The 27107-nt window shown below is 39.2% G+C and overlaps 1 protein-coding gene across 2 annotated transcripts in view; it reads right to left on the bottom strand.

The window, feature by feature from the left end:
* Positions 1–5397: 5397 nt before the first annotated feature.
* rai14 (retinoic acid induced 14) overlaps positions 5398–27107 on the bottom strand; it is a 43547-nt gene continuing 21837 nt past the window's right edge. Inside the window, exons 3-21 of one of the 2 annotated variants that reach the window (XM_031277850.2) lie at positions 26739–26869; positions 25263–25351; positions 24919–24983; positions 23211–23268; positions 22521–22591; positions 18542–18648; positions 18216–18400; positions 17918–17943; positions 16782–16868; positions 16208–16297; positions 14932–15072; positions 14239–14340; positions 12274–12990; positions 11048–11517; positions 10434–10602; positions 10145–10312; positions 8162–8320; positions 8005–8070; positions 5398–7545 (exon numbers count right to left, since the gene is read on the bottom strand). In XM_031277850.2, coding sequence (XP_031133710.1) covers positions 7459–7545; positions 8005–8070; positions 8162–8320; positions 10145–10312; positions 10434–10602; positions 11048–11517; positions 12274–12990; positions 14239–14340; positions 14932–15072; positions 16208–16297; positions 16782–16868; positions 17918–17943; positions 18216–18400; positions 18542–18648; positions 22521–22591; positions 23211–23268; positions 24919–24983; positions 25263–25351; positions 26739–26869 — 2988 coding nt within the window. In that variant the 3' untranslated portion in view covers positions 5398–7458. The remainder of the gene's footprint in view (positions 7546–8004; positions 8071–8161; positions 8321–10144; positions 10313–10433; positions 10603–11047; positions 11518–12273; positions 12991–14238; positions 14341–14931; positions 15073–16207; positions 16298–16781; positions 16869–17917; positions 17944–18215; positions 18401–18541; positions 18649–22520; positions 22592–23210; positions 23269–24918; positions 24984–25262; positions 25352–26738; positions 26870–27107) is intronic. The other variant, XM_031277852.2, reaches the window with a different exon arrangement.

Genomic DNA, 27107 nt, shown 5'->3' with positions numbered 1-27107 from the left:
CCGTTGATGCCATTGTCGCTGCTACGTCACCCGGATTGTTGGTCTGATTGGTTGAAGGACTATCCAATTGCGTACAGAGTCACTTGAACTATGCCCGTTGATCACGCCTCCCCATACTAATGTTCAATCTTAAAAAATTGAGCTTGGTCTGGTGATAGCCAGACTACGAGTCATCATTACAAAGGCTCTATTTTAAATTCTAGTCCAGATCCGCAAGTGTGCAAACATAATTCAATTCAATTCAATTCAATTTTATTTATAGTATCAAATCATAACAAGAGTTATCTCGAGACACTTTACAGATAGAGTAGGTCTAGACCACACTCTATAAAGCCCCAACAATTCCAATAGTTCCCCCAAGAGCAAGCATTAGCAGTGGCTATTGCGACAGTGGCGAGGAAAAACTCCCTTTTAGGAAGAAACCTCGGCAGACCCAGACTCTTGGTGGGCGGTGTCTGACGGTTGGGGTTATGACAGTACGGGATGTAGCGTGGCACAGCAGAGCATGGGTGGACGCGGTGGACGCAGCAGTACGTAGCCGGGCATTGCAGGGAATCGCAGAGCGTAGCAGGGTGTAGCAGGTCCATAGCCACAGCTGCACCCAAGACCCAGGTCTTGGTGTCACCCTAATCCGAGGCGATGTTCTGGGCGAAGAAGAAACATAAGGACTCCGGGGAGTAAACTCCCCAGAGCTAGGTTAGTAACAAGCACTTCTGGGACAGGATGTGCATAAAAGGAAACAAAAGAAAAGAGCGTGTCATAAGAAGGAACTTCCTCGGCAGTCTAGAATTATAACAGCATAACTAGGAGAGGCACTATATTATTGATTATACGATAGGTAAATCTGATGACTGTAAAGAGAAGCAGAGAGAAGCAGGGGTGCTGTGTCTGCAGCTATACACCCTGCCCCGCCGGTCTAGGCGTTCACTGCAACTCCTCACTCCCTAACTATAAGCTTTATCAAAGAGGAGAGTTTTCAGTTTAGTCTTAAATGTAGCGACGGTGTCTGCCCCCCGAACCCATATTGGGAGCTGGTTCCACAGGAGAGGAGCCTGATAACTGAAGGCTCTGCCTCCCATTCTACTTTTAGAGACTCTAGGAACCACAAGTAACTCTGCATTCTGGGAGCGTAGTGCTCTAGTGGAACAATAAGGTACTAAGAGGTCCTCAAGATATGAAGGAGCGTGGCCATTTAGAGCTTTATAGGTCAGAAAAAGGATTTTAAATTCAATCCTGGATTTTACAGGAAGCCAATGGAGAGAAGGTAATACAGGAGAAATATGATCTTTTTTCTTAGTTCTTGTCAGAACACGCGCTGCAGCATTCTGGATCAGCTGGAGAGTCCTAAGGGACTTATTTGAGCATCCTGATAATAAGGAATTACAGTAGTCCAGCCTGGAAGTAACGAATGCATGGACTAGTTTTTCTGCATCGTTTTGAGATAGGATGTTCCTAATTTTAGCAATGTTACGAAGGTGAAAAAAGGCTGTTCTAGAGGTTTGTTTTAGATGGGCGTTAAAGGATAGATCCTGATCAAAAATAACTCCTAGATTTCTGACAGTAGTACTGGAGGCCAGGGCAATGCCATCCAGAGTAATTATATCTTCGGCTAATGAGGTTCGTAGGTGTTTCGGGCCCAGCACAATAACTTCCGTTTTGTTTGAGTTTAACATCAGGAAATTGTAGGCCATCCATGATTTTATATCTTTAATGCAAGCTTGAAGTTTAGCTAGCTGGCTGGTTTCGTCTGGCTTGATTCACAGATATAATTGGGTGTCATCCGCATAACAGTGAAAGTTAATTGAGTGTTTCCTAATAATATTGCCTAGAGGAAGCATATATAAGGAGAATAGAATTGGTCCAAGCACTGAGCCTTGAGGAACGCCATGGTTAATTTTAGCGTAATTGGAGGGTTTATTGTTAACATTAACAAATTGCGATCGATCACAGAAGTAGGACTTAAACAGTTTAGTGCGATTCCTTTAATGCCAACTAAATGTTCCAGTCTCTGTAAGAGGATGGTATGGTCAATAGTATCGAATGCAGCACTAAGATCTAATAAGACAAGTACGGAGACAAGTCCTTTGTCTGATGCAGTTAGAAGGTCGTTAGTAATTTTCACCAGTGCCGTCTCTGTGCTATGATGCTTTCTAAATCCTGACTGAAAGTCCTCAAATAAGCTATTGCTATGTAGAAAATCACATAACTGATTAGCGACTACTTTCTCAAGGATCTTGGAGAGAAAGGGAAGGTTAGATATAGGTCAATAGTTGGCTAAGACCTCAGGATCAAGGGTGGGTTTTTTCAGTAGAGGTTTTATCACAGCTACTTTAAATGACTGCGGTACATAACCTGTCAATAAAGACATATTTATCATATCTAGCAATAACCACGGGTAACGCTTCTTTAAGTAGCCTCGTTGGGATGGGGTCCAAGAGACAGGTAGATGGCTTTGCTGAAGAGACCTTTTAGCATTAATTGTTGAGGGTTTATAGGATAAAAGCAATCTAAGTATATGTCAGGTCTAGTCGTTCTTTCTAGCAGTCTGTCAGTTAAAGGTGACCCATTAGAGGTTGGGGGCAAGAGGTGATGAATAGTATCTCTAATTGTTATAATTTTATCGTTAAAGAAACTCATGAAGTCATCACTACTCAGAGCTATAGGAATAGATGGCTCAATAGAGCTGTGGCTATCTGTCAGCCTGGCTACAGTGCTGAAAAGAAACCTTGGGTTGTTCTTATTTTCTTCTATTAGTGATGAATAGTAGTCTGATCTGGCTTTTCTTAGGGTCTTCCTATAGGTTTTCAGACTGTCTTGCCAAACGAGATTCTTCCAGTTTGGTGGAACGCCATTTACTTTCAAGTTTGCGCGAGATTTGCTTTAATTTACGAGTTTGGGAGTTATACCAAGGTGCTAGTTTCCTTTGCTTCATCGTCTTCTTTTTAAGGGGAGCAACAGAGTCTAAAGTAGTCCGTAGGCAGGCCGTAGCACCGTCTACGAAATTATCAATTTGAGAGGGACTAAAGTTTACATAAGAAACATTGTCCTAGATTACAGAGAAATGTCAAATTATGTGCAAGATATTTATACTTCTCGATTGGATGTAATAATACCTTCATCACAACATCTGGTTTAGAATATTCAAATCAAGACAATATTGCTTTGAAGTAGGGCAGCAGTTTTCTCAGTAAATCAATTACTAATTTTATTTTTAAAATGTTAAAAAGTGTTCTGACATTTTACCAAAGCCAAAGGTAACTTAGTCAAATTACTTGTTTCTCTGACCCAATTCAATTTACTATCGGAGAGATTTCTTTTCATTTTGGCTTGAAAATATTTTAAACGATGAATTAATTATCAAGTTTTAGATGATTAGTTTTCTGTCCATCAATAATCGGTTAATTGGCTAATTGTTTTATTTCTGCTTTTATTGGAACAAGCAGATAAAGAACAAATGCAACATATGCAACACATATTTTTTTTTTTAAATCTAACTTTGAAGCCATTAAAAGATATTAGACAGGAAAACACAAAAAGGCCAATTTAACCTTAGTTAATAAGCAACGGAAATGACTATGAAGCAGTCCCATCTTTAAACATTCTCATTAAGTAAAGTCAAATTAAATATTTCAGTTTAGCCAAGCAGGGTTTATCCTGTCACTCACAGACAAATATGGGTCCTAGCTGGATTAGGATCACAGCACTAGATCTCTCTCCACTAACCCCCGAGGCCTGAGGCCAGAACGTGTGGGAAAGCAAGATTGACAGGAAGTTGTCGGGCAGAGGTGTGTGTGTGTGTGTGTGTGTGAGAGAGAGAGAATGTGAGTAGTTTCTTGCGTGCATATGCGTCTGTGTGTTTTTGCCCAGCGGGCAGAACACAGGGCCAGGTCAGGAAACGAAGTGGCTGTGCCATCGGTTAGAGGAAACAGAACGGCAGATGAATTACCCAGAGTCGGGCTGGCAGGACTTCTGAGAGCCAAAGCTGAGTGGACATTGAGGGAGGACAGAGTGTTGACATGGATGATGATGTGCCTAACCCAACAGGAAGATAAACAATGCATCTGATCTCAAAGGAGTTCAATTAGGTTGATAGCTTGTGACTGTGAAAGCCATATTCACATCATTTCCATACTCAAAACCATTTCATTCAATTTTCATGTCATTTATTCAGCTTTTTTTCCCTATAATTTGTCACCCATCTGTGTGAGTGGGGCAGCTCTATGGGAGCGATAAGGGATCCAATTTTGACCGAGGCTACCATCTAGTGGTCATGTATCGCCAAACACTTGCCACAAGTATGTTTAGATAAATCCGAATTGACTAATAAACAAAGAAACATTGTGGCCCATTTTAGGCTAACGGAGGAACACCTTCTGTCTGTGCTAGGAAAGGTAATGAAACAAACATACAATGGGCCTATAACAATCTCCTTCTGACGTAAAGCCTTGAATCATTTGTTGTATCTCGCTTGTTTATCTAGATGCTAAAGGTATTTATAGTTGTCCAGTTAAGAACTGGTGTTGTTTCTGTGGTCATTGAGTGTGGCAGAATAAAAAAATATTCAGGAGGAAAATAGATTGTGTGAGCTGTGTGATTTGGGATAAGTGTGTCCCATTTTTTGTGCAGGACATGCATTTATAATTTAGTGTCAAAACCCTGTAATATGTAAGTGTGTAATGGTTACTTAGTTTTGATGCTTTCAATTGGCCAACTTTGTTTCAAAAGCTTGCAAAGGAAGGCAGTGTTGTGTTGTTTGAAAATGTATGTGGCATTCTGAATCCGGTTTATATTAATCTGTGGTGGCTTGTATGTATGCTTGGTGTACTGTAGTTGTATGCATGACACAAAAACTTAATTTAAATCACTTTCCAGTTTATGCTAAAATGCTATTAAGGTTTCAAATTAACTAACGTTACCATGCGATAATCATGAGGTCACGTTTGCACATTTTGATATGACATGCAAAACAAAACAGACACATGATTGTACAGTATCTTGAAAATGTATTAATCTGGGCAACAAAGCAGCTGGCAAACAAGCATTTTTTCATTTTTTCACTACAAAACTGGAGAAACAACCAACAGAAGAGTTGTTTCTTCCTTTTCTTGTTACAAAACATTTCAGTCAAGGCCTAGAGGGAAAAAGAGGGAGAGGTTGTTTGATATTCTACAACCTATGAAATAAAGCAAAAGCTCAAGGGCTGTGCAATTATTTGAATTGTGATTACGATTTCGGCTCCTAATGATCACAAAAACAGAATAATCGAGAAAAAAAGATTATTTTGCACATTAGGTTTTGGAAGTAAACTCTTATTTTGTCTTGTGTTCTGAATGAAAACAAAAATGTTCAAATGGGAAAAGTATTAAAGAAATTTCACAGTTCTAGGTGTTTTCACTGTTGATTTGTTTAACTTTTTCCACTTTTTTTTTTTAAGTTCAATAATTCCATCATCTTTCCAAAAATCAATGAGTAATTGTGTTAAATATTGTTATTTCAATATTGACCAAAATAATTGTGATTATGATTTTTTTTTTTTCATAATCGAGCAGCCCTAAAAAGCTCTACTGAGCATCTAGTCTCACATTGCCAGACCTATCTCCACAGCGCTGTGTCAGTGCTGGAGTATGGTCTAGATACACTGCCCGTCTATTCTGGGATAGGGGGAATAACGCTCTGGCTTGTTGGCAATAGCGGAGATAGCGAGAGGGGAGGGACTTCAGGCTTTATCCTAGCAATGTACATCTGTTAGGCCAGACTACTCAGGTTCTAATAAATCTCAGTCAGGTGTAAATCAGTTCAGTAAAAAAAGTTCCTGAGTGTTTGACAAGGGAGGGAGCTTCAGTCAGTCATATACAAATGAATGTGACAAAAGTTTAACAGCGTTAGTGTTGGGTGTGTTCTCAAAAAATCTGAAACACTGTTTAGAAGAAGGGTGATATCCAAGTGCATATGGCTCTAAGTACAGTACTAACGCAAAGGAGTGTGATGTGAAAACAGTTCAGGAGCCTCTAGAAGACACATTCAAAAAATGCATTTGAAATGTATACTGTACAGTGTATATCCGTACCTACAAAGAAACACTGAAGATGGGAGCATCACAAATAGAGAGAAAAAAATATTTCTGGTAAATGTAAATAAATAATAAGTACAAGGAAGCCTGGTGAAATTGGCATCTACAACTGAGAATTACTGATGTTGATGGTAATTCACAGTTTAAAGTACTGCAGAGCCTGAAAAATACTGTGATTACAGGCACATGACAGCAGACTCAACAGTTTGCTTTCAGACAACACATTTTGCTTTTCAAGTTAGAAATTGCTTAACAAAAGACCTAAAGTGTAAGACTAATAGGAAATGTAAGAACTACAAATCTTACCTCCTAACTCTCCTCTGAGTCAAAAGGACAAAATATTGAGCCCATACTGTTGGGCATTTGTTACAACTGAAATGTTTTTTTGTATTACAGTAAACATCATATTCAACCCCTTATATGTTAAATGAGGAAAATGAACTAATTCAGGTGTCACTAGACCAAATAATGCGTTATACTCAAGGAAAATGAAATTTCATTCACACAAAACAAGGCCATCAAAAATACAGCTATCAAACCTCTTCAATAAAGTACAGTATTTTAGAAAACATGGCATGGTAATACAATTCAGTAAAATACATTTTTTATAAATGTTTGTGCTAACAGGAAAATAGCAATACAAACAGTATTGAGCTTTTTCTTCATAGAAGTGCGACCACAAAAACATTTCTATGTGATTTTTGGGCTGGCGTTGAGCAAAGTCACATGCATTGTTAAGAGGGCACAAATAATTTAGATTGTAACAGGAAACTGTTGACAACCATGAAACCTTTAGACATGTAAAATAATACTAGCACTGTTGTATCATAAAAAAGATACTTGCAACAGCAGTGCCAACTAAGTCTATTTCTCTAAGCGCACATTGTAACAGAAACCAACCACATCAAACTCACTGTTTTCAGATTAGTGCACACATGTATGTATATGTCAGAGTACATATATGTTTGCATTTCACGCTTGTTCAACTGCATGTGATTTAAGGTTACTGTACATTGACAGTTTAGTGTTAACATGCACATTCTGAGATTATACGTTTGGCTGGAACCACTTGGTACACTTATTGATTTGTTGGCTGATGTACAGTATCTGTATGCTGGGCTGAGGTTTCCCAAAAACATCTTCCATAATACGATTGATGACCTTTAGATCAAGGTGACAAAATGACATTAGCAAAGGCAATGAACTTGATTGTAAACCTGTTCCTCATTAACAAATACTCAAGGTTTATCCAGAGGCACTATGTGTTGGCACATAGCATATGCAATGTGTGAATTCAGACGAAAGGACGTGTGGTGACTGGTGACAGCAGCAGTTCACTTCCCATTTTCGTTCACAACATGCTTTTGGGAAACCAGGCCCAGTGGGTCTTAGCAGGCTTCCTTGGCTTGGCTTGGCATCTTGCACATCATCAGGATCTGCTTCAAGGCTTTCTGGACATCCTCATCCATCTGACCCTAAAGGCACACGGCACCGCTTTAGTAAACTAACTAAAATAAATACACAGTATGTGAAACCCAAATTACTATGGGATCTAAAGGGCCAGTTCAATACAAAAATTGGGTTTGGTTGATTTGTCCAGATTTTAAAAAGGCCATCTGAGATTTCTGCTGACGCATGGAGGCAGAAAATTGATTCCAAAACCTTGGCAAATAAAACCCAAACTATCTTGCCAGATTCAAAAGGGTTCGTACGACAAGTGCAAGTGCGGACAAAAACTAGCAAGCTCTGCAGACCTATCCCTAAGCTTGTTCTGCTGGATGAGGCCCAAAACGAGCTGTAACCCTACCCCCCCCCATGGCTAGATACCACAACTGGTAAGTGAGAACAATATGTGTATTCATCATTCAGGTGAACCCTTTACAATTTGAGTCGAAAACTTTGTATGCTTTCGGCAAACTAATGGATCGATTTACCTGGACAGCATAGAGGAGGTGCATCCTGTAGACTGACACTATTTCATGGTGCTGCTTCTTCGACTCCTAAAAAGAAGACATGAGGTAAATACACTTTACATTCTAAGTACAATATGCTCATTTGTTCTATCTAAAAAATATGTTGACCAAATCTTACAGCTAGCTGGTACTGTAGTTGTTTGATTTGTTGCTGCATCGTCTCCAGCTGCTGGCTTTGCTGCTGTCTCTTAGAGGGAGAACCAGAGCTATAGGAGAGCTGTGATAGGCTGTTTAAGGCATCTTTCAGCTTCCCCACCTCCCGTGACAGGTCATCTATCTGAGAGGAAAAAACATAAAACATGCAGTTAATGAAACAATGAACTTTAAAGGGATTATTTCTATGTCTGATAAAATTGTATGATAACAGGAAAAAACAGAGCCCTGATTAGACTGTCTCAAGTTTAGTTTGACTTGAAAGTATATCACGACCAATTTCTAAATTATGTTTCTAGCAGTACAGAGTTGGACAGACACCGCTAAAGTGTAAAGTACTGCAATAGTGATTAGAGGTCGACCGATAGTGGATTTTACCGATACCTAGGTTGGGCCGTATTTGCCAATAACCGATTAATCGACCGATAGTATTTATAACTTATACAGTTGACAAAATACATACATTGTTTCAAAAAAAGTCCAGACGCTTTTGCCAATAATCAAAATAATAATGTCATATTTATTGATATTACACCCACAGCAATGCTACACAAGCATGTGTGTTGTCTAAAACAGTTCTACATATTTGGAGTCATCCAGTGCAAAAATAAACATAATGAGCATTATAATTCATATAAAGGACAAACTATTTACATTTCTTCAAAAAAGGCCCATGCCAAATCTCAAAACAGTGACGCCATTCTTCTCTGTAGAACGGTTTAGAACGGTAACTGACCTGGAGGGATCTATCTTTCCCACTTTATACTATATATATATATATATATATATATATATATATATATATATATATATATATATATATATATATATACTGCTTGGATGCCCATATAAGGCAATGTGTGACGGACCTGCCTTCCCATTGGTTGAAAACATAAACAAAGGCATCATGGGAGATCCCCTTGTCGGTAGCACCTACTGTCTATGGGTAGCACGGAGTTAGCGGCAGAAATGACCGAAAACGTGATGAATTATGGACATCAAGTGGATAAATCTTGGATGTAACAGTTTGGATTTAATGCTCAACAACCCCGAAAAAAGGCACAAGTTCCAGGCTGGATAGAAAATCACCTGTAGAGGCTAGAAAGACACCAAAGACACCCCTGTGACGGCTAACTCGTTAGCTTTTAGCTGCAGCAATTCAATTCAATTCAATTCAATTCAATTTTATTTATAGTATCAAATCATAACAAGAGTTATCTCGAGACACTTTACAGATAGAGTAGGTCTAGACCAAACTCTGTACTGTCTTCTCTGTAGAACGGTTTAGAACGGTAACTGACCTGGAGGGATCTATCTTTCCCACTTCCCAGCAATCAGTAAGTCTCTACGTTTAACTGTTATTAAATGATCTAAATATGAATCGGAGGTGCCGTTTGGGATCGTGGACGATCCTTTAGGGTTCTGATTCTGACATTTGGGTCGGACTTGCGTTTATTTTTGTCAGTGTTTTAACCGCTTGAGGTAAGTTAGCCTACTACTAATGTTTAGCGTCATCTCAGCCTCGAAAGCAAACAAATATACTGTTGTGCTGTTCTTTCTCTACTAATGCAGCATCTATTCAACAAATTAATATGTACTGTACATACCTTTTTGCTGTCGATGCTTTAAACGAGCATCTGATGTCAGCCTTCTCCGCACAGCATGTGCTCTCCGTGCAGCGCGCAGTAACACGTGTCGAAAATAAACAACACCAGGCATCAGTGATAGTTTTTATTTTGCCTCTAGAGGCCGCTATTGTAATGCATGATGCCAGCAGACCCTTCTCAGCTCTCGCGTACTGTGTAATGAATGAATGCTTCTCAGCCGCTCCAGCAACGGACGCAACCATCGGTATGGATTTTTGCCGATAACGATAGTTCCACCAATCAACTATCGGTGCCTCTAATAGTGATGGTACTTCTACAGTGGCTACCAGGTTATTACTGACCCTCTTGTTCTTCTCTCTCTCTGAGGCAACGTGGTTCTCCACCAGCTGTTTGAGCTGACACACAGCATCCTGGGACTCAGCCAGCCTGGTGGTCAGCGTCTGGTTCTCCTTTTCCCTCGACATCACCAGCTCCTGCAGGGCCTCCCACTCTGCACGATTCTCCCGTGCCTGAAGGATGGACACGAGTGTTGATAGGTATGTTGTGAGAAATGCATGGTTCAAAATTATATCAGGAGAGATAATTAACAGTCCTCCTCTGTGGACATCTGAGGCTCCTCTTTCTTCTCACCTTCTGCCATGCATCAGCAGCCTCCAGAGCCATCTCGTCCTGCTTCCTGAGGGCCCCCTGGAGGAGCTGCGTCAGGCGGTTCACCTCACCCTCCAGTTGCTCTCGTGTGGTCTCATACTCCACGCGGGAGACTGAACCATCTGGGGTGACATCTTTCTCTGCTGTCAGCCTTTTTGTGAAATAGACACAAGAACCATGTGGTGACAACTAGTATTGGAGTACATTTTTTTTCTAGCAGACAAGAAAACTATTAAAGCTGCCAAAGTTGTTTTACTAGTGACCATCAAGTTCTGATGCAGGGTCAACTTTATCAGCCTACAATATCACTACAATAGGAGAACCAATCTTCATATCAATCACCTTGTAGCCCCATACACTGGATTGTAAACAAGTTATGGAGTAAAAAGTAAATTATTTGCCTCAAATGTAGTAGAGTAGAAGTATAAAGTAGCATCAATTGGAAATACTCAAATAAAGTACAGGTAACTCATGATTGTACATAAACAAGTGTACTTATATACAATCCTCCAGTGCTATTCTAATTGCTGTAGTCTCTAGTAAAAGCAAAAAAGATGCATCTATCAACCGCATGTGACATCAGTTTTCTTCCTCACCTGTTCTGAAGGGCCTCCACTTGCAAGATTTTCTGGTGTAGCTGCTCTTTCAGGGCCTCTGATTGGCTTTCCAACTCTTTGATGGCATTACCCAGAGATGACATCACCTGTGTGTGGTCGGCGAGGGTCACAGAGCCCTGTGCCTGAGCTTCTGCCTCCTGCCTCAGCAGTGAAATCTCCTCTTGAGCAGCCAAGTGCTTCTTTTCTGTCTCAGCTAGCAACGCCTGCAGCTCCTCTACCTTACTGCTCAGCACCTGGACCTGCTGCTGTTCTGAGGAGGGAGATGAGGCTGCACTGCTCTCAGCCAGCTGTTTCTGTGCAGCACTTAGCTGACTCTTGGTTTCACTGTAGGAGTGTGAGAGTTCCAGCAAGCGGCGCTGCAGCCCAGCAGTTACCTCGTTTAGCTCAGCTTTCATTTCTTCAAAGTCTTTGGCTGCAGCTTCAACTGGCACTGTGCCCCTCAGAGCTTCCTAAACAACAACAAGAAGGGACAAATTAAAGAGGAAAAGTATGAAACATGTCACTGACCTCAAGAAGTAAGCCCTGCACAGTAAGTAGAATAAAAAGAATAATTGAAAGATAATGAAAATGGATAAATCAAGGTTGAAGCAGTTTCACCTGTGCTCTTCTATATCTTCAAAGAGTTCCCTACCAATTTAGTGTACATTACCCACAATGCAACTCGATCGTCGACCGTTCAGTCAGAGATTTAGGTGTGTTGTGTTAGTAGTGGCTAACGTAGCCTCGAGCCACTAGCTTTAAGCAGAGATGAGATCTGGTTAAGCTCACTTCTTTCTAACTCCACACATCCAGATATCTTTCATTTTTTAAACTTGTAGTTACTATTTTAACAATCTAAGAGCATTGCGTGAAGCGCCTGGCGCAGGTGCGTTTAGGGTGTGTACGAATCCACTTTTGCTACTTTAACGGCGGAAAAAAGGGTCTGCGCGCCAGGCGCATGGTTCAAAAGGGTTGTACTTAGTGTCCTGATTAATCATAGGTGTGTTTTGGGCGTAACACGCAATAAACCAATCTGTGTCATCTCCCATTCCCTTTAAAAGCCAGGCCAGTGACATCACTTGAGTCAATTTATGAGAGTTTGTGCAGCTCCCTCTAGATGCAGTCGTACTTCCCTGAGATATGTAAACAGGCTTTGATGTGTAAAATTGTTGAAGTTGCCCTTCCAGTCATACAGAAGTTCAGAGAGAAAAAAGACCCATTTTCACCTGGAGCATCCTAATCTCCTCTTGTGCCTCGTTGTACAGCTCCTCAATCTGTGCAGTCTTCTGTTCCTTCTCCTTTACGCACCGTCTTTCCGCCTCCACCTCACTCAGCGCCCCCTCCAGCTGTCTGATTCTTTCAGCTGCTTTTTCCTGCTCAGATCCTGATTGGATGAGCAGGGCCCTCAGCTGGTTCACTTCATGTTCAAGTGTTGATGATGTATGTTTCTGGACCTCCTGTTTCTCCATCAGCTCACCTCCTCCTCTTCCCATCTGCACCCTCAGCTCCTCCACCTCCTCCACAGCTTGGTGGTATCTCTCCTGAGTGTCTGTCAGCTTTGCCTGAAGCTCCGCGAGACTCTCCATCAACTCTTCCTCTCTTCCTTTCTCATCCACGTTTTCAACCTCCTCTCTTTCTCTGCCTCGCTCAGGTTTCAGCTGGGCCTGAAGCGAGCGGTTTTCCTTCCTGGTTTCCAGCAGTTTCACTTGAACGCTCTCTAGCGCCTGTCGCAACAGTCTGATCTCCTCTTTGCTCCCTCCTCTCCCTCCTTCACCCTCTTCTTCCTCCCGTCTGACAGAAAAGCCGCCTGAACCATCTTCCCTTTCCACTTGTGGCAGTGAATCAAACTCATCCTGGGTGGAGTGGAAGGAGGAGTTGGAGGCCATGCTGTTTGGGCGACTGGTGTCCTTTAGGTCCTCACTTCCTTGAAGGGACGGATGTTTCTGTGAGGCGAGGGATTGAAACATAAAAATCTCACTAACAAAGCAAATCAGCTAAAACCTTGTGACTAAAGTCTGTCATTAGATGAAGGGGACCAAGAACCGCAGTTCTCAAGAATGACTTAAATTATTAACCGATTATCAAAATAGGTGCCAACCAGTTTTCTGTCGATCAACAAATCGATTAATCAATGCAGCACTAATATAAAGAAAAAGGAATTTACTGCATATAAAACTGAAATAGGAAAGGGAGGATAACTTGAAATGTATATTATTTGCGGTACTTTTATGATGGGTTAGGATTAATTCATTTGAGGTTCTGTGAAATCACTAATTACACATATACGTCCATTTCGTTAATGTGAGTTTTTGAGTATGTTGATGATATATTCAATTTGCAAGTTTCTGATTTTATGTTATTTCTCATTTTTATATTTTTTTAAATGAATTAATACTTTAGATTAAGGTCATAGATTTAGGTCATAGTTAATCGATTGACAGTAAATTAGTCTGCAACTATTTTCATTTTTTAAGCAAAAATTACTGTCGTATATAATAGCAAACGTAATATCTTTGGGTTTTGTATTGTCAGTTGAATAAAATAAGCTCTAAATCTAAATGCATCACTTTGGGTTGCGGGAAATTTTACTTTTTTTCACTATTTTCAGACATTTTATAGGCGAGTAATCAAGAAAATAAAGAGTGAATTTTGTACTAAAATTACAGTAACTTTGGAAGATAACCTGTTGATTTGATCACATAACTCAGACTTCTATTACCTTTGGTCATCTTTTAAACTTTTATTTTTCCTTTTGCACAGAGGAAGAACTGTGGATTTTGTCCCCCATCACTCCAATATTGGAATATCATTAGGAGGAAGATCTCTTCAAAGCCAGCATGGACATTAGGGATGATTACAGTGACCAGTACGTCTTTAAATGTACACATGGAAATGTGAGTATTGTTTTATTTAAGACAGACTTGGAAATATGTACCTATTGTGCTTGTATTTTCCTTAAAATATTACTTTAATGGACTATTTTAATTTATCATTAGTATTGTTGTATAATATCAACACTATTTGTGCATTGCCTTGTTATATATTATTTTTTGCTATAGTTTAGGTTATTTGTGTCTTACATGAAGACTGTGCAGCAGTTGCTTATATACAGTGTGCTGCCCTTACCTTGAGTATGTTCATTCATTGGTTTATGGTTAACCTTAGGACCGTGAATGAATGGGTTTGTATACCTTGAGTTTGCTTGCAAGTTGCTGATTCTCCAAAGTCAGAGTGTTAATCTTGGCTTGAAGAGCAGAAACCAGAGCTGCAGATGCTGTAAAACTGTGCTCGACCTGTCAACACATACACACACACACACAAACATACATTTACATGCAGGGGCACACAGAGACAGAAAAGCAACGTTAAGGACCACAAGCTACCTACTTGAAAAACAAAACGAGTTATGACACGTCTAAAGCTTTGGTTAGACCTCCTTCAAGAATGCCCAAGGTGAAAAGGTTCAGCAATACACACCTGTCTTTTGTCAGAGTATAGTAGTACACTTACTAAAGCAGTGATAATTTAAGATTTTAACAACCAGAAAGACTTTTAGGAAACTTGTGATATGAACAAAAAAGCTAAAAATGAATCAAAATAGCCACCATGTCAAAATATCCATTTATGTCTAGCGTAAAATGTTTTTGAATTCTCTTCATCCAAATAGTTGGATTGGGTAGAAGATTCATTTACAATATGTTTATACACCAGTAATTATACTCAATGCATGTGCTGTCCTCTACACTTTATTTTAATGCTCTACTTTTCAAACTAAAAGTCTGACGTCATTTACTTAGACTGCTCGAGTCACCACACCTGTTTTCAAATCTGCTCATCTGTAATATAAATCCAGTCACTATAGTGTTGCTTAAGTCATTAATCACCTTTGTATCCAGTTCGGGACTAGTCGCCGTCTGCTCTACCGCCTGCTTCAGGTCTTCGATTGTCTCCAGCAACATGTTTCTCTCCTCATGGAGCTTCTCGACCTCCTCTCTCAGTGTCGTTCCTCTAACCAACTCATCCTCCTTTGAAATGAGAAAAAGGAGGCGTGGCGGGACAGAGATGTGGGAGGGGAGAAGAGCAAATGATTGACAAGGAGAAGAAAGAGTAAAGGTGTGAGAAGGAGGAAAACAGAGGGAAAAGGGTATGGAGGTTGAAGGCAAGAATTTAGCTTATTCACACACGAGATGCTACTGGTCATAAATCATGAGTTAGTTATGTACAAAATGTCTATCTCTGGAGTTGAATTTTAAGAATGTTGCATATTTGACGTCACATTGATCGACTGTTTATTGAGATTTAACCTACTTATAAATGTACCATACCTAATTGTGTATTTACACATTTTAATTGGTCTTGTGGACCTTTTAATATATAAGTTGAAGTTGCTACATAATATGCTGTATTTTTTCTATGGATCCTGTGGGTCTCCTTCCTATTACCACTGATACAGGGTCAAAGGCATTTGCTGCAGGTTTGGGGCTTATTGAATATTTTTATTGATTACACGGCCTTGTTAAATAATTGATTCTGATTGGTTAATCCCGGCATCCACAGTCTGTTATTTCTGTATAACAGAAATAGATGGAGTTCTAATAATAGACTCTGGCGGACTATTTTTGACTCAATAAAATCGTTTTTTAAAATAAATATTTGTGCTCATACGGAGCTGATCAGTGAATCACAAAGTGTGAGAGAGAAAAAAAAGGGATCGCTAACAGAGCTAATGGCAACAGTGCTAACAGAGCATTAGTTAGCTCTATGTTTAGCTCACTCACCGGGGCGACCTGGCTTCCGCTGGAGAGCCGTGCTTATCAGCAGTAAAGTTAACCGTCCCGACCGGGAGGCGTTATCAGCTGGTAACCTCTGTATAAGTAGCCGTGTTATAAGCCGTGTAATACGCGGGATAATTAGGAGCAAGCCGGTTATTATTGCAAATCAGAATCCCGACAGGGTGACGCAGGACCCTAATTCAAGTCCTGCATCACCCTGTCCCCAAAAGCAATAATTCGCAATAATGACCACCTCGCTACATTATCCCTTACATAATTATATAATCAAATATTTGTACATGTATTTAAATTTTTATTTTAATAAATAAGACTATTTTAAGTCCTGAAGAAGGCACATTGTTGTTTTAAAGGATGTGCTTTATATTACCTTGTAGTTGAATCTTTTGGGAGTGTCACTTTTGTTGGATCCTGGGGTCCCAGCAGAGGTAAGGACTGAAGGAGAAGAGGGTCCAGAGCTCTATAGAAGGGTGAAGTTGATTGGTTTTTGGATTTATTCTCCTCATAAAACGTTATCATGACTTGGTTGGAAAAATGTTGAGATTTGTTTGTGTGCAGCTTTAAAAACAAATTAGTGCAGTATCTTTATAATCTGTTTGTACAGAAACCTCAGGGACAAAATGCTAATGTCCTGCTATACCAATTAAGTGCCCTAGATGTTTGTATTAAGTACATTTTTAAATCCTAACCCCTGGAAAACAAAAGGCAGATTAGTACATAAATTAAATGAACATACTACATGGGTGAAATACTTTGTTATACTTAGGCAACCATAAACTAATGAGAGACTGGCTGACGGAGAGAACAATAATATAACTGGTATTATGTAAACAGACACATACAGGTCTGACTACTCATTTTATGAATATACTGCAGACATGCATTAATATAAAGAGTGGCAAACTGATACAAGCAGACAGATACAAAGAGACACGTGCATTTACCTGCAGTGGGCTAATAGGAGGTGGAGGTGCTTTTCGTTTTTTGGGAGTTGTGATCCGTTCATCACTTAGTTTAGCTACTTGATCATGCTGAGGAGCCAGCAAAAGAGATAGGAGAAAAAAGGCAACGGAAAGAGAAAAAGAAAGGAGTGATTCAGTGCTGGTTAGTAGGAGTAGGGTCAATCAATGAAGGCTACAGTAAGACTTAGGTTTTGTTTTCCAAAAATAGCTTCTAAAATATTTATTTTTTTTACAAGCTAATGAAATGTAATATCAACACATAAGAAACGCTGATACTAAACTACAACCCATGAGTTGTAGTTATAAAATTAGACAATTTGGCTTCAGCTCTTCCTCACTATGTGGTACTAAAAATGTATTTAGACTTTCACTATTAATAGTTGATTAGTTGTAAGTTCAGGTGTTTTAGTAACTTTAATAGCGTGTTTGTAAGGACTTCCAGAGAAAAGTATAGACAGAGTGTATCGCACCACCGGAGGGGAAAACAATCTGCGCCATTATGCAACTAATGGCTGAAACACTAACGAAAGTACCTGATTATTTTAGCAACCTATGTCTACTAGAGGACAAGTTAGCTGTTAGTAAGCTAATGTTAGCTTTGTATTAGCAAGCTAAGGCACTTGCAAACATAATACTACAGCTTTCTGATTTATCCACATTCCACTGTAACACTTGTTCCATACTGTGTACAAAATGCTTTAGCTTAACTTACAGATATATAGTAAGCCTTAAAAATGACATTTTGACTTGGTAACAAAATGCTTTCTGCACACATAACATTGGGCATAATGTTAGGTTAGTGTCAGGATCCCAAAGTCTTCCCATTCTTCCTGCTGATTCCTCACGCCTGTATCCACTTTTGTCTAAATAAAACCTCAGTTTTTCAGTTCAGCAGCATATAAAAACTTAAGTTATGGGTTCTTTTCATTTTTGGTAGTGCATATCACCACACAGCAGCTTTCAGACATTTTTCTGTTGTTTACTAGCAGACGGCATTGATAAGGAGGCACCTTAACGCAATACAAGTCAATAGAGAGCGGAGAGTTGTTTTCTCCTCCGGTGGAGGCGGGGCTTAAATAGGCTCTGTCTCTATTGAAAAACACAGACTGAAGTGTTACCTGAGGACTTCTAGGAGACTTTGTATCTGTCAAAGGAAAAAAGGAAGAACATCAAAAATTGACACAAAAAAAGTCAAACAGAAGTGATAATAGAGCTTACTCTTTAGATATTTTAAATTTCTCTACTAGAGGTGACATTGCATTCATTTAGAGAAGCTTGCTCTGAGTATGTATGGGAGAACTCCTCCAGATGGCAGTGTTGACTTTGTGTCGAAACCAGAGCAGTACAAATCTCTGCCACACAGAGGCGAGAGTGTGTGAGAGCGAGAGAGAGAGAGAGACTTTGCATAACTCTTACCTGCGACCTGTTGTCTATGCAGTGCAGCAATGAGAGCACTTTTGACCTCAGAGTTGCCCAATAGCTTGACGTAGTGTACAACATCATGGCCTTGTGAATCTACAGCTGACAGATCAGCTCCTCGCTGAACCAAGACTTCGACAACAGAAATGGCGTTAGACTCGCTGGCCAGCATCAAGGCTGTCCTGCAACACAGAGTAGAACAAATATTGATCACCAATGCAACATCTATCCATCATCCAAAAAGTGTCTGTAATCAGACATCACTACTGTTACACATCATATCTGGATTTTCTGTGTGTGGACTTGACTGTGTGTACCCTAACCTGCCGCTGTTGTCACAAGTGTTGATTTCAGCACCGCAGTCCAGCAAAGTGCTGCACACCTCAGCATGAGTGTGTTTGGCTGACAACAGCAAAGGGGTGAGTCCGTCCTTTGGAACAAACAGACATTATAACATTAGATATATGACTAAAATCATACTATGGAGGTCCCACAAACCAACAGAACACAGACACACCTACATAACTTATCTCATGACATCAGGACGTGGGCCTGGACATGAAGTATAGTTAGTGTCTGTGTGGTGAGAGAAATCTCAGATCCATGTGAAAAAGGAGTGGATGTCTCCTAAATGAATTTCCCAGCAGAGAAACAGAAAAGCCAATGGTGAGAGACGAGTAGATTTTGGAAAAATCACCAAAATGACATATTTACAGTACAGTTCTAAATGAATGGGCTGACTCAGAGTTTATTGCCTTGAGTTGGGCAACTGAGGCAGTATTTCATGTGACATAATCCCACATTTTTTACCATGGTTGACAGATCGTAACCCCAAGCATGACATTTAACCTAACCATCTATGACCTAAATCGAACCTAAACATATGATTGGCTGGGCTTGTGGAGGGTGGTGTACAGCCTGGAAGGCCAGAACATCATCTCCACTAAGATGACATTAGTACAACAGATAAGAAACTCAGTATTAAACTGTATGAATAGACATCTCCACGGGTCATTTATATTGTGTGAGTGAAACAAAGGGGAGAAAAAAATCCAAAGTAATGTCCAACTGGAGCAAAAGAATGTCAAGAAACCGTAAACTGTGTCAGCATAGCTTTGTGTTTTATATTACAAGGCTGCTGCTTCCATACACCACAGAGAACAAAACTATGTTGTGGGTTCCTCTAAGCTCTGCTGAAGACCTTAACAGGCCTGTGTCTGCTATGCTCAGTCTGTGTTTCTACTGAACTGTTTCTTCTCTGGAATCTAAAAGACAGAAAAATGTCTTCTCGTGGTAATAGATTCCGTGTCTGTCTGTGTGGATGAATGTGAGAGCACAGGTGTATAAACGTTTGTCCACACTTTGTTATTTGAGTTGTGTTTACAACTTGCTGCCATCTTGTCAGTTTAAAGCCAGAATACCAAATTTGGGAAACTGTAAACGGTAAGACTGGGCAGAGCTGACATAGAGCAGCAGCCATCACAGCAAAGTGTGATCATTTAAGAGGCCTGTCAATCAAAGCAAACACACACAAACAAACATGTCCTTGTTTAAAGCTTGACACACTCCTAATGGGACACAAACAACACCAATTGGCTTTAAAACGGTAACTTGTGATAAACAAAATAGACCAGTGTTGAATTTTCAGAAAGAAGAATAATCATATGTCTAACTCTCTGTGGTGGTTGCTGTGTAGACATAGATACTGTACACAAAGTACATGTCTGTTTAACAGCCTTGTGAATGAATATTTCACAAGGTTATCAATTAGTATAACATGTGACACACTGCATTGTTTTCATACCACCTCTTATTCATTAAAAATGACAGGTGAGTGGAAATGAAAGTGATCGTGCTAGCTCTATCACTTAATGTGCTGCTGAATGAGGATTACGATACTAAAAAACACTGGTTCTCAACTCATTAGCATGCAACCCTATAAAAATAAATAATGTCTATTTGTGACCTTTCTTCACATGTTGCATTATGTCAGTGAGCTGTGAACTGTTGAAACAAAATGTGATCAGATTGTTTCATTTAATTCATTTCAGAGGCCTAAAGAGGTTAAAATACTCTGAAATATTTACAATGTTGTGTGACAGAATTGTTTTTGTTCTTCTTTCCTATCCTGTCATGCAACTCTGTGCAAGGTCCTCACTCCCAGGTTGTACAACTCCATCTGAATACCACTAAATTTGTATTTCAGTGCTAGGTAAGGTAATGAATCACTCACCAAGCCTGACATGTGGATGTCCATTGGACCAGCCTACAACTGATTCATGCCCATTTAACTTTTTTACCATACTGCCTAGAATACACATGCATACTGTCATTTATTTTGTCATGTAGAACTCTTATATGATTCCCAATCAGACCACAGCACGCTGCAAACTGTGTTTAACATGAATAAACCGATAAAATCAACACTCCCACAGAGCTTAACTTTTATTACGATGGTCTTCCTGAGCCCTGTATGACATGAACTGCTGAGCTAAGATGATGGCTAACATTTTGATTAGTGTCAGCAGTAAATATGGTTGTTATTTTCAGGACTTTCAATTATGTCATTTTGCAATACTTAATTCAACAGTCTGTAGTAGAGCTAGACAGACACATTGCCCAGGCTGATATTAGCTTATTGCAGATATGAACATACTTATGTTGTTTATATACTGTATATTAAACGGAAATTACTATCGGCATACATATCGTTATGGGATTTTTCTAAACTCTCAAATATCAATATTGGGCTATACTCTGTATTGTCGGTATATTACCAGATACACGACTCTCACCTGGTTTGAAGAAAACAGAATCATGTGTATTCCAAATTGTCCCTTTTGCAGTCTTCCCAGAATCTTTGAGCCATTCAAACTAAACACATTGATGCCAAACAATGACCAGGCCACATCTGTGAATTGCGTCAAAGCTGAGCTTATTTTAAGTAACTGAGAAATATATTTCTTTCCAACTGAAAACATAAGGAAGCTTTTACACTACATAGTACTGTCTCTGAGCAGAATTTAAGTTTACATTTACTTGATTTTCTATAAACATTCTTTGTCTGACATATGTGAGACCTGGCAGATGTTCCTCTGTTCCTTTCTATATCTTGCTGTGTGTTTATTTAAGTCAAATATAGATCAGGTATAGATATTTGTTACAGCCATGATGCATGCCTGAGGCTAACAAGCTGGCATGTTCTGCTCAGCAAAGAAACAGCAATATGTTCCAGAGGACTTTGTGGTTCTCAGTCTATATGTCTGCTAACAGCAGAAAGAGTTGCTCACATCTCACACACAAATGCCCAGATGTTTATAGTTGGAAAAATAAATGATCACATTTTGTCTTCCTTTCAAGAGGAAACGTCACTAAATCATCGTCTTTTAGCTACAAAAACAACTTTTGGATGATTAGGAAGAAATGTTTGAAGACCACATGAAATGCCGCGGGGAAAAAAAAAACTTGTTGGGCCTGCTCTAATTGTAACTGGATTTCAGAAACACTATACTTCAGCCTTAAAATCCTTACAGCCAGACAGTGGTACAAAGTGGGAGTGTGAACCAGTTTCAAAAGCCACAACAAAAGCCTCTGACAAGTTGTCAGAGGCTTAAACGAGCATGACCCGGTTATACATTTGAAATAGAAATAACTAAGCAACACATTCTCGTCTCTTTTTTTCTCTCACTTGCTCTCTTTTTCTATTACACACACACACACACACACACACACAAAATATGCTCACACACCCCAGTTGGGTAAAACCACAGGCATGGAGCGTCACTGCAATGGAGACCACATGTCTGCGGCTTGAGAGCAGAGTTCCCACAGTAGACTGACCCCCTACCTCACACACATTCACACATACATGCATACACAATATTAATAATGCGTGTACAATATTAATCAATCTTTAAACAGAGAAGGACAAACAAGAGGAAATGTCAATTAATGAGGATCCTTTATATTGTAGATGTACAGCTGTGAGAGACAACTGCAGTCTGCTCTCTTAACAAACTTAAAAGGCAGGGACACAGACCAAACTATAAACAGGGAGATCCTGTTGCACACACAGGACCAATAGACAGGTAAATCTTAAAGAACATCCAAATCGTACAAAGAGTGATCAACCTTCCCTGAACACATTCCTCTCTGGAAATAACACAGTAGAAAGTGATATGAATGAAATTGAATGTAGCATTTCTCTGGTATTCATCCTGTTTCAGAGCCCCCTTACTATCCTGCAAGGAAAAATAAATCTGGGAAAGAAAGACAGAGGAAGTTATAATAAAAAGTACTTACTGCATCCTTTAGGTTGATGGGACTTTTGAGTTCACACAGCAGTTGAATGGTCTGGATGTTCCCGCTGGCAGCTGAGGATAAAATAAAACAGAAAGTCAGTCATGACAAGAAAACAGCAGTGTGTCTACATCAGTTATCTAAGATCAAAATGAGCGAGGAATGTATGTGCTTCATCTCCTCTGATTTCCAAAAGACCAAATTAATTTAAAATGTGTTTAAAATGATTAGACAGTCTACTTTCCTTTTTCATAAAAAACATAACACCTCCAATAATTTATCTAAACAATGCATGTCAACTAACATCAGCATTGTAACATAAACTGAAAAAAAGCTCAAAAGAGATAAGCCATACTCTCTGAAGGCAGACAATGTTGAAAAACATTATTTTTAGAGATATCTAATGGCAGCTTCATGAAATAATGATGAGGTCTGTGAGAATCTCCCCATCACTCTCACACAGTGTTTGGTTTGAATAAAAACCTGCAAGAGTATTATGGGAACTTTTGATGGAAACAAACTAGCTGAAATCACATTTAATCTCAATTCCAAATATGGTAGAGGATTTCATCCAAATAAACTCAGAGCTTAAACTTAATCTAACAAGAAATTTTCCCACGTCCTTGTCTAAGCAGACTAGTCTTGGATAAAAGCACTTTTGATCAATTAACTCTAGGACTGTGAGACACTTACCAGCATGATGGAGAGCAGCCTTTCCTGAGCTGTCTACAGCATCAATAGGACATTTACTCTGCAGGGGAAACAGAAACATAATAGATGTGCAAATCAATGAATTATGAATGAATATAAAAGGAATGCTCCCTTGTTAAATACCTATACTTTGTTGTGTCAGTATATGGAATACATTTCAATGCTTGTTATGTGATGAACTGCTGTGATTACATTTAGTCTCCACTCCTCCAACCTTCCGTGTCTGTCTGGTGAATTCTTACATTTCCCTGAATTACTTTTTACATTTTTCAGAGAACGTGAAATGTCTCCAAATAATTTTGAAAACACAAAATGCATTGTGGCTGCATTTAATGCTGGTGCAGAGTATCAGAGTATAACGTTAGTTTACTACTGGCGCTTTATATAGATGAAATGTTTAACTGAAACGCACTGGAAATACAAACATTTGCAGAAAACAATTAGGGCTGCAACTAACGTTTATTTTCATAGTCGATTAATCTGTCGATTATTTTCTCGATTAATTGATTAGTTGTTTGATCTATAAAAATGTCAAAACATGGTGAAAAATGTGGATCAGTGTTTCCCAAAGCCTAAGATGACGTCCTCAAATGTCTTGTTTTGTCCAAAACTCAAAGATATTCAGTTTACTGTCACAAAGGAGAGAAGAAACTAGAAGATATTCACATTTAACAAGCTGGAATCAGAGAAATCTTATTTTTTTTTATAAAGAAATTACTCAAACGATTAATTGATTATCAAAATAGTTGGCGATTAATTTAATAGTTGACAACTAATCGATCAATCGATTCATCGTTGCACCTCTAAAAACAATATATTACTGCATTTACATGTTTTTGTTCTTTTCTCCTCATAGTTGACCTGCTACAAATTTTAGGAATTTTAGGAATAATAGCATTATTTGTTGCTAGTAGTAAACAATGATCAAACAGTTAACCACTAACGCAATTCTGGCAAAAACTGCCATTATTTGGTGCAACTTCATGTCAAGTGAAAACACAGTTGTGTCAGAATGTAACAGTACAAGCAGTTTGGGGCAAAATGGCAAAAAGGTGTTTAGAGCTTTAAAATTGTTGCTATGTGTACCAGCAGGCTTGTATGGATGTTTGAAAGGCAGATGTGTGTTGCTGAGATGCTGCAGACTGTCATGGGATAGTTTCAGTCAGGAGATCAGAGCAGGAAGAGTGTGTGACAGTGTGTGTCTCCTTCTGCTGATCTGCGCACATGTGCACACACAATCAGCAGACTGAAGTAATGAAGCAGTGAAACTGTCTGGTTTCAGACACCTTAACAGAATAGCGAGACTAGTCAGAGTGTAGGTTTTCATACGGTTCATGCTCTTGCATTCACACATTCCTTATTGGCTACACCAAGTAATGCGCCAAAGAAGAAGTCCTGCTGGGTGAACTGATGCTTTGCCTTTAAAACATTCTTAGCTCATTTCTTACACTTTTTTGTTGTACAACACATCTTAAAAAATGTAACTGAACCTAAAATACTGTACAGCCATTGTATTAAACCAATACAAAAAAAAGTAGTATTATCGTATCACTGTGGGACCATATTGTGTGTAAAAGCATGGCTTCATAGATTGGAGCAAATTGTCATATTATTTGCAGGGAATTAAATATGATGAAGCAATTTTAGAAATACAAATAATTTGTTAATTATCAAAGCCTCCTTCACTTACCTGAATGAGCTTTTTGCAGCATTCGAAGTGATTGTTTTTAGCAGCCAGATGTAACGGATTGAAACCTGAACATTAATTAAAAAAGGCCTTAGTTAAGATCTTCATTAGACCAAAGAATTCTGTGACAAATTAAATAAAATGAAAAAGAAAACGACCACAAGAAAGCATTTTAGAAGTGGCACTAGAAAGTATGTGGACATATACTGTACATATGTATACGTGTATACATTATACATTCTATTTACAGGATTTATTTGAGGGAAAAAAGACCACTTATGCAGAAATACAGATTCTAAACAATCCTGATTTGTTCTATCACTACTGTATTTAAGTACAGTACATACCTGCAGTATCAGTGAATGACAGGTCAGCTCCATGGGCCAGTATGACAGATAGGCAGTCTGTCTGTCCACGTGCAGCTGCCACATGAAGACTGTACACAAACCCAAAGCAATGAACAAATTAGAAACGCAGCAATTGTCAGTAGTTATATAATCCCAACAGCAGAGATGTTTGTAGGACAGCTATTTTACATATTTGGGCAGGGGAACAGGAGAACTTGAACTTCCTTGAAAACAGCTAATTTTCAAAATAATGCATCTACATTGGCATACAGCAGATAGCCCACAGTAAAACCACAACTTTTAATTCTTTGGCATACAGCAGATAACCCACTGTAAAACCACAACTTTTAATTCTTAACACTTTCATGTCTGTCTGTGCGTATGTGTGGAGTAGGCAATCAATACATCCCCTTTCCAGCTCAGTGAGCAGAATGAAAGAATCACTACACACGCCCAGCATTCCCTTGGTGTGTGTGTGTGTGTGTGTGTGTGTGTGTGTGTGTGTGTGTGTAGGATACACATTCACACACTGTAACACACTTGCACAACTATGCCCACATGCCTTTCAATCAGGTTTTATCACCATAGAGATACTGTAGACTCCTCCTTTGTACGTCCTGAAAACATTGGAGTGTTGAGATCCCAAACCACCACATTCATCATGATTTACAAAGGCTGTGACTATGCATCTGTATGCGTGTTACTGCGTTCTATTCGCACACAGAGAAAAGGTCAAGGATGTGAACTACTGATGGAATAAAAAAGCCTGTGTTTGTTTTAGCATGTGAGAATCCACATTCGTTTCTCCTTGCATTTGTTCCTGTGTTTTGATGTTTCTGGCTCTGCGTGAGCTGCTCAACACATTGAGGTCAGTGGGTGTTGTGTTTCAGAAAAAAGGTCAAATATTAACCCTGAGCCTGTGTTTTCAACAATCTCAACTGGTGAGGCAACGAGCTTCACCGCCTCTGCATAAATGAACCTGCTCTCAAAAACTCTGAATGAATGGTTGAAAATGCCAACCTTTCAGTAACTAAGAAAAACAGCTGTATTTTTAGAGTGGTCATTCATTTTTAACATAGTGTTGTGGAGCGTGAATGTAGTTTCATAAGCCCAAGACTTGAGAGTTTGAGCATATGCTCTAGCTGTATATAAGTCATGCTAAAACTAAAAGGAAAACACAAAAATCACATCCATGGGATAATGTTTACCTGAAATTTAATAGACCCACTTTTATTTATCAAAACCATGCTATTTCTTATCACACCTTTGTGAGCTAAGTCCCCGACTAGCGATTGAATAGCTGCACTTGTATTTACTTGTCAGATATTACTAAACCAGGCTGCAAACTGGAGATTTGCACATTGTATTCTACTTAGGTTTTTGGTTTGCAGCCTTGTCAGTGCAGCAGATCTGATTCAAAGTGTCTTTCTTGATTGAACAATTTTGGGGGAACACTGTAATAGTAGGAATGCTTACGCCGATTTGCCCTCATTGTCCAGCTTTACAGCGCTGGCACCTTTTTTCGCAAGAAGCGAGGCCACCTTGTCCACCTCGCCATGCTCCACCGCAGCAAGCAGGCGTTCATCGTTTTTGTTCCACTCATTGACCTAAATGGGATGATTGAGACAAAGACAAAACCAAGCCATTAGTATCACCATCATCAAGACATGTAACATACTTTGCGGGAATAAATATGATGTATGTATCCATGGTTTTAATTCTAAGAAAGTATGTTATATCAGTCATTAACTTTATCTCTAATAATAATGTATACCTTATCAATAAGGACGTGCATCATTAGACATTTACAGACACATTAGCAAATCTTACTCTGCAGCCAAAATG

The sequence above is a fragment of the Sander lucioperca genome, chromosome 1 (genome assembly GCF_008315115.2).
Source record: "Sander lucioperca isolate FBNREF2018 chromosome 1, SLUC_FBN_1.2, whole genome shotgun sequence".
Lineage (NCBI taxonomy): Eukaryota > Metazoa > Chordata > Actinopteri > Perciformes > Percidae > Sander > Sander lucioperca.
Note: the sequence above shows the minus strand (reverse complement) of the source record. Positions and strands in the feature narration are given on the sequence as shown.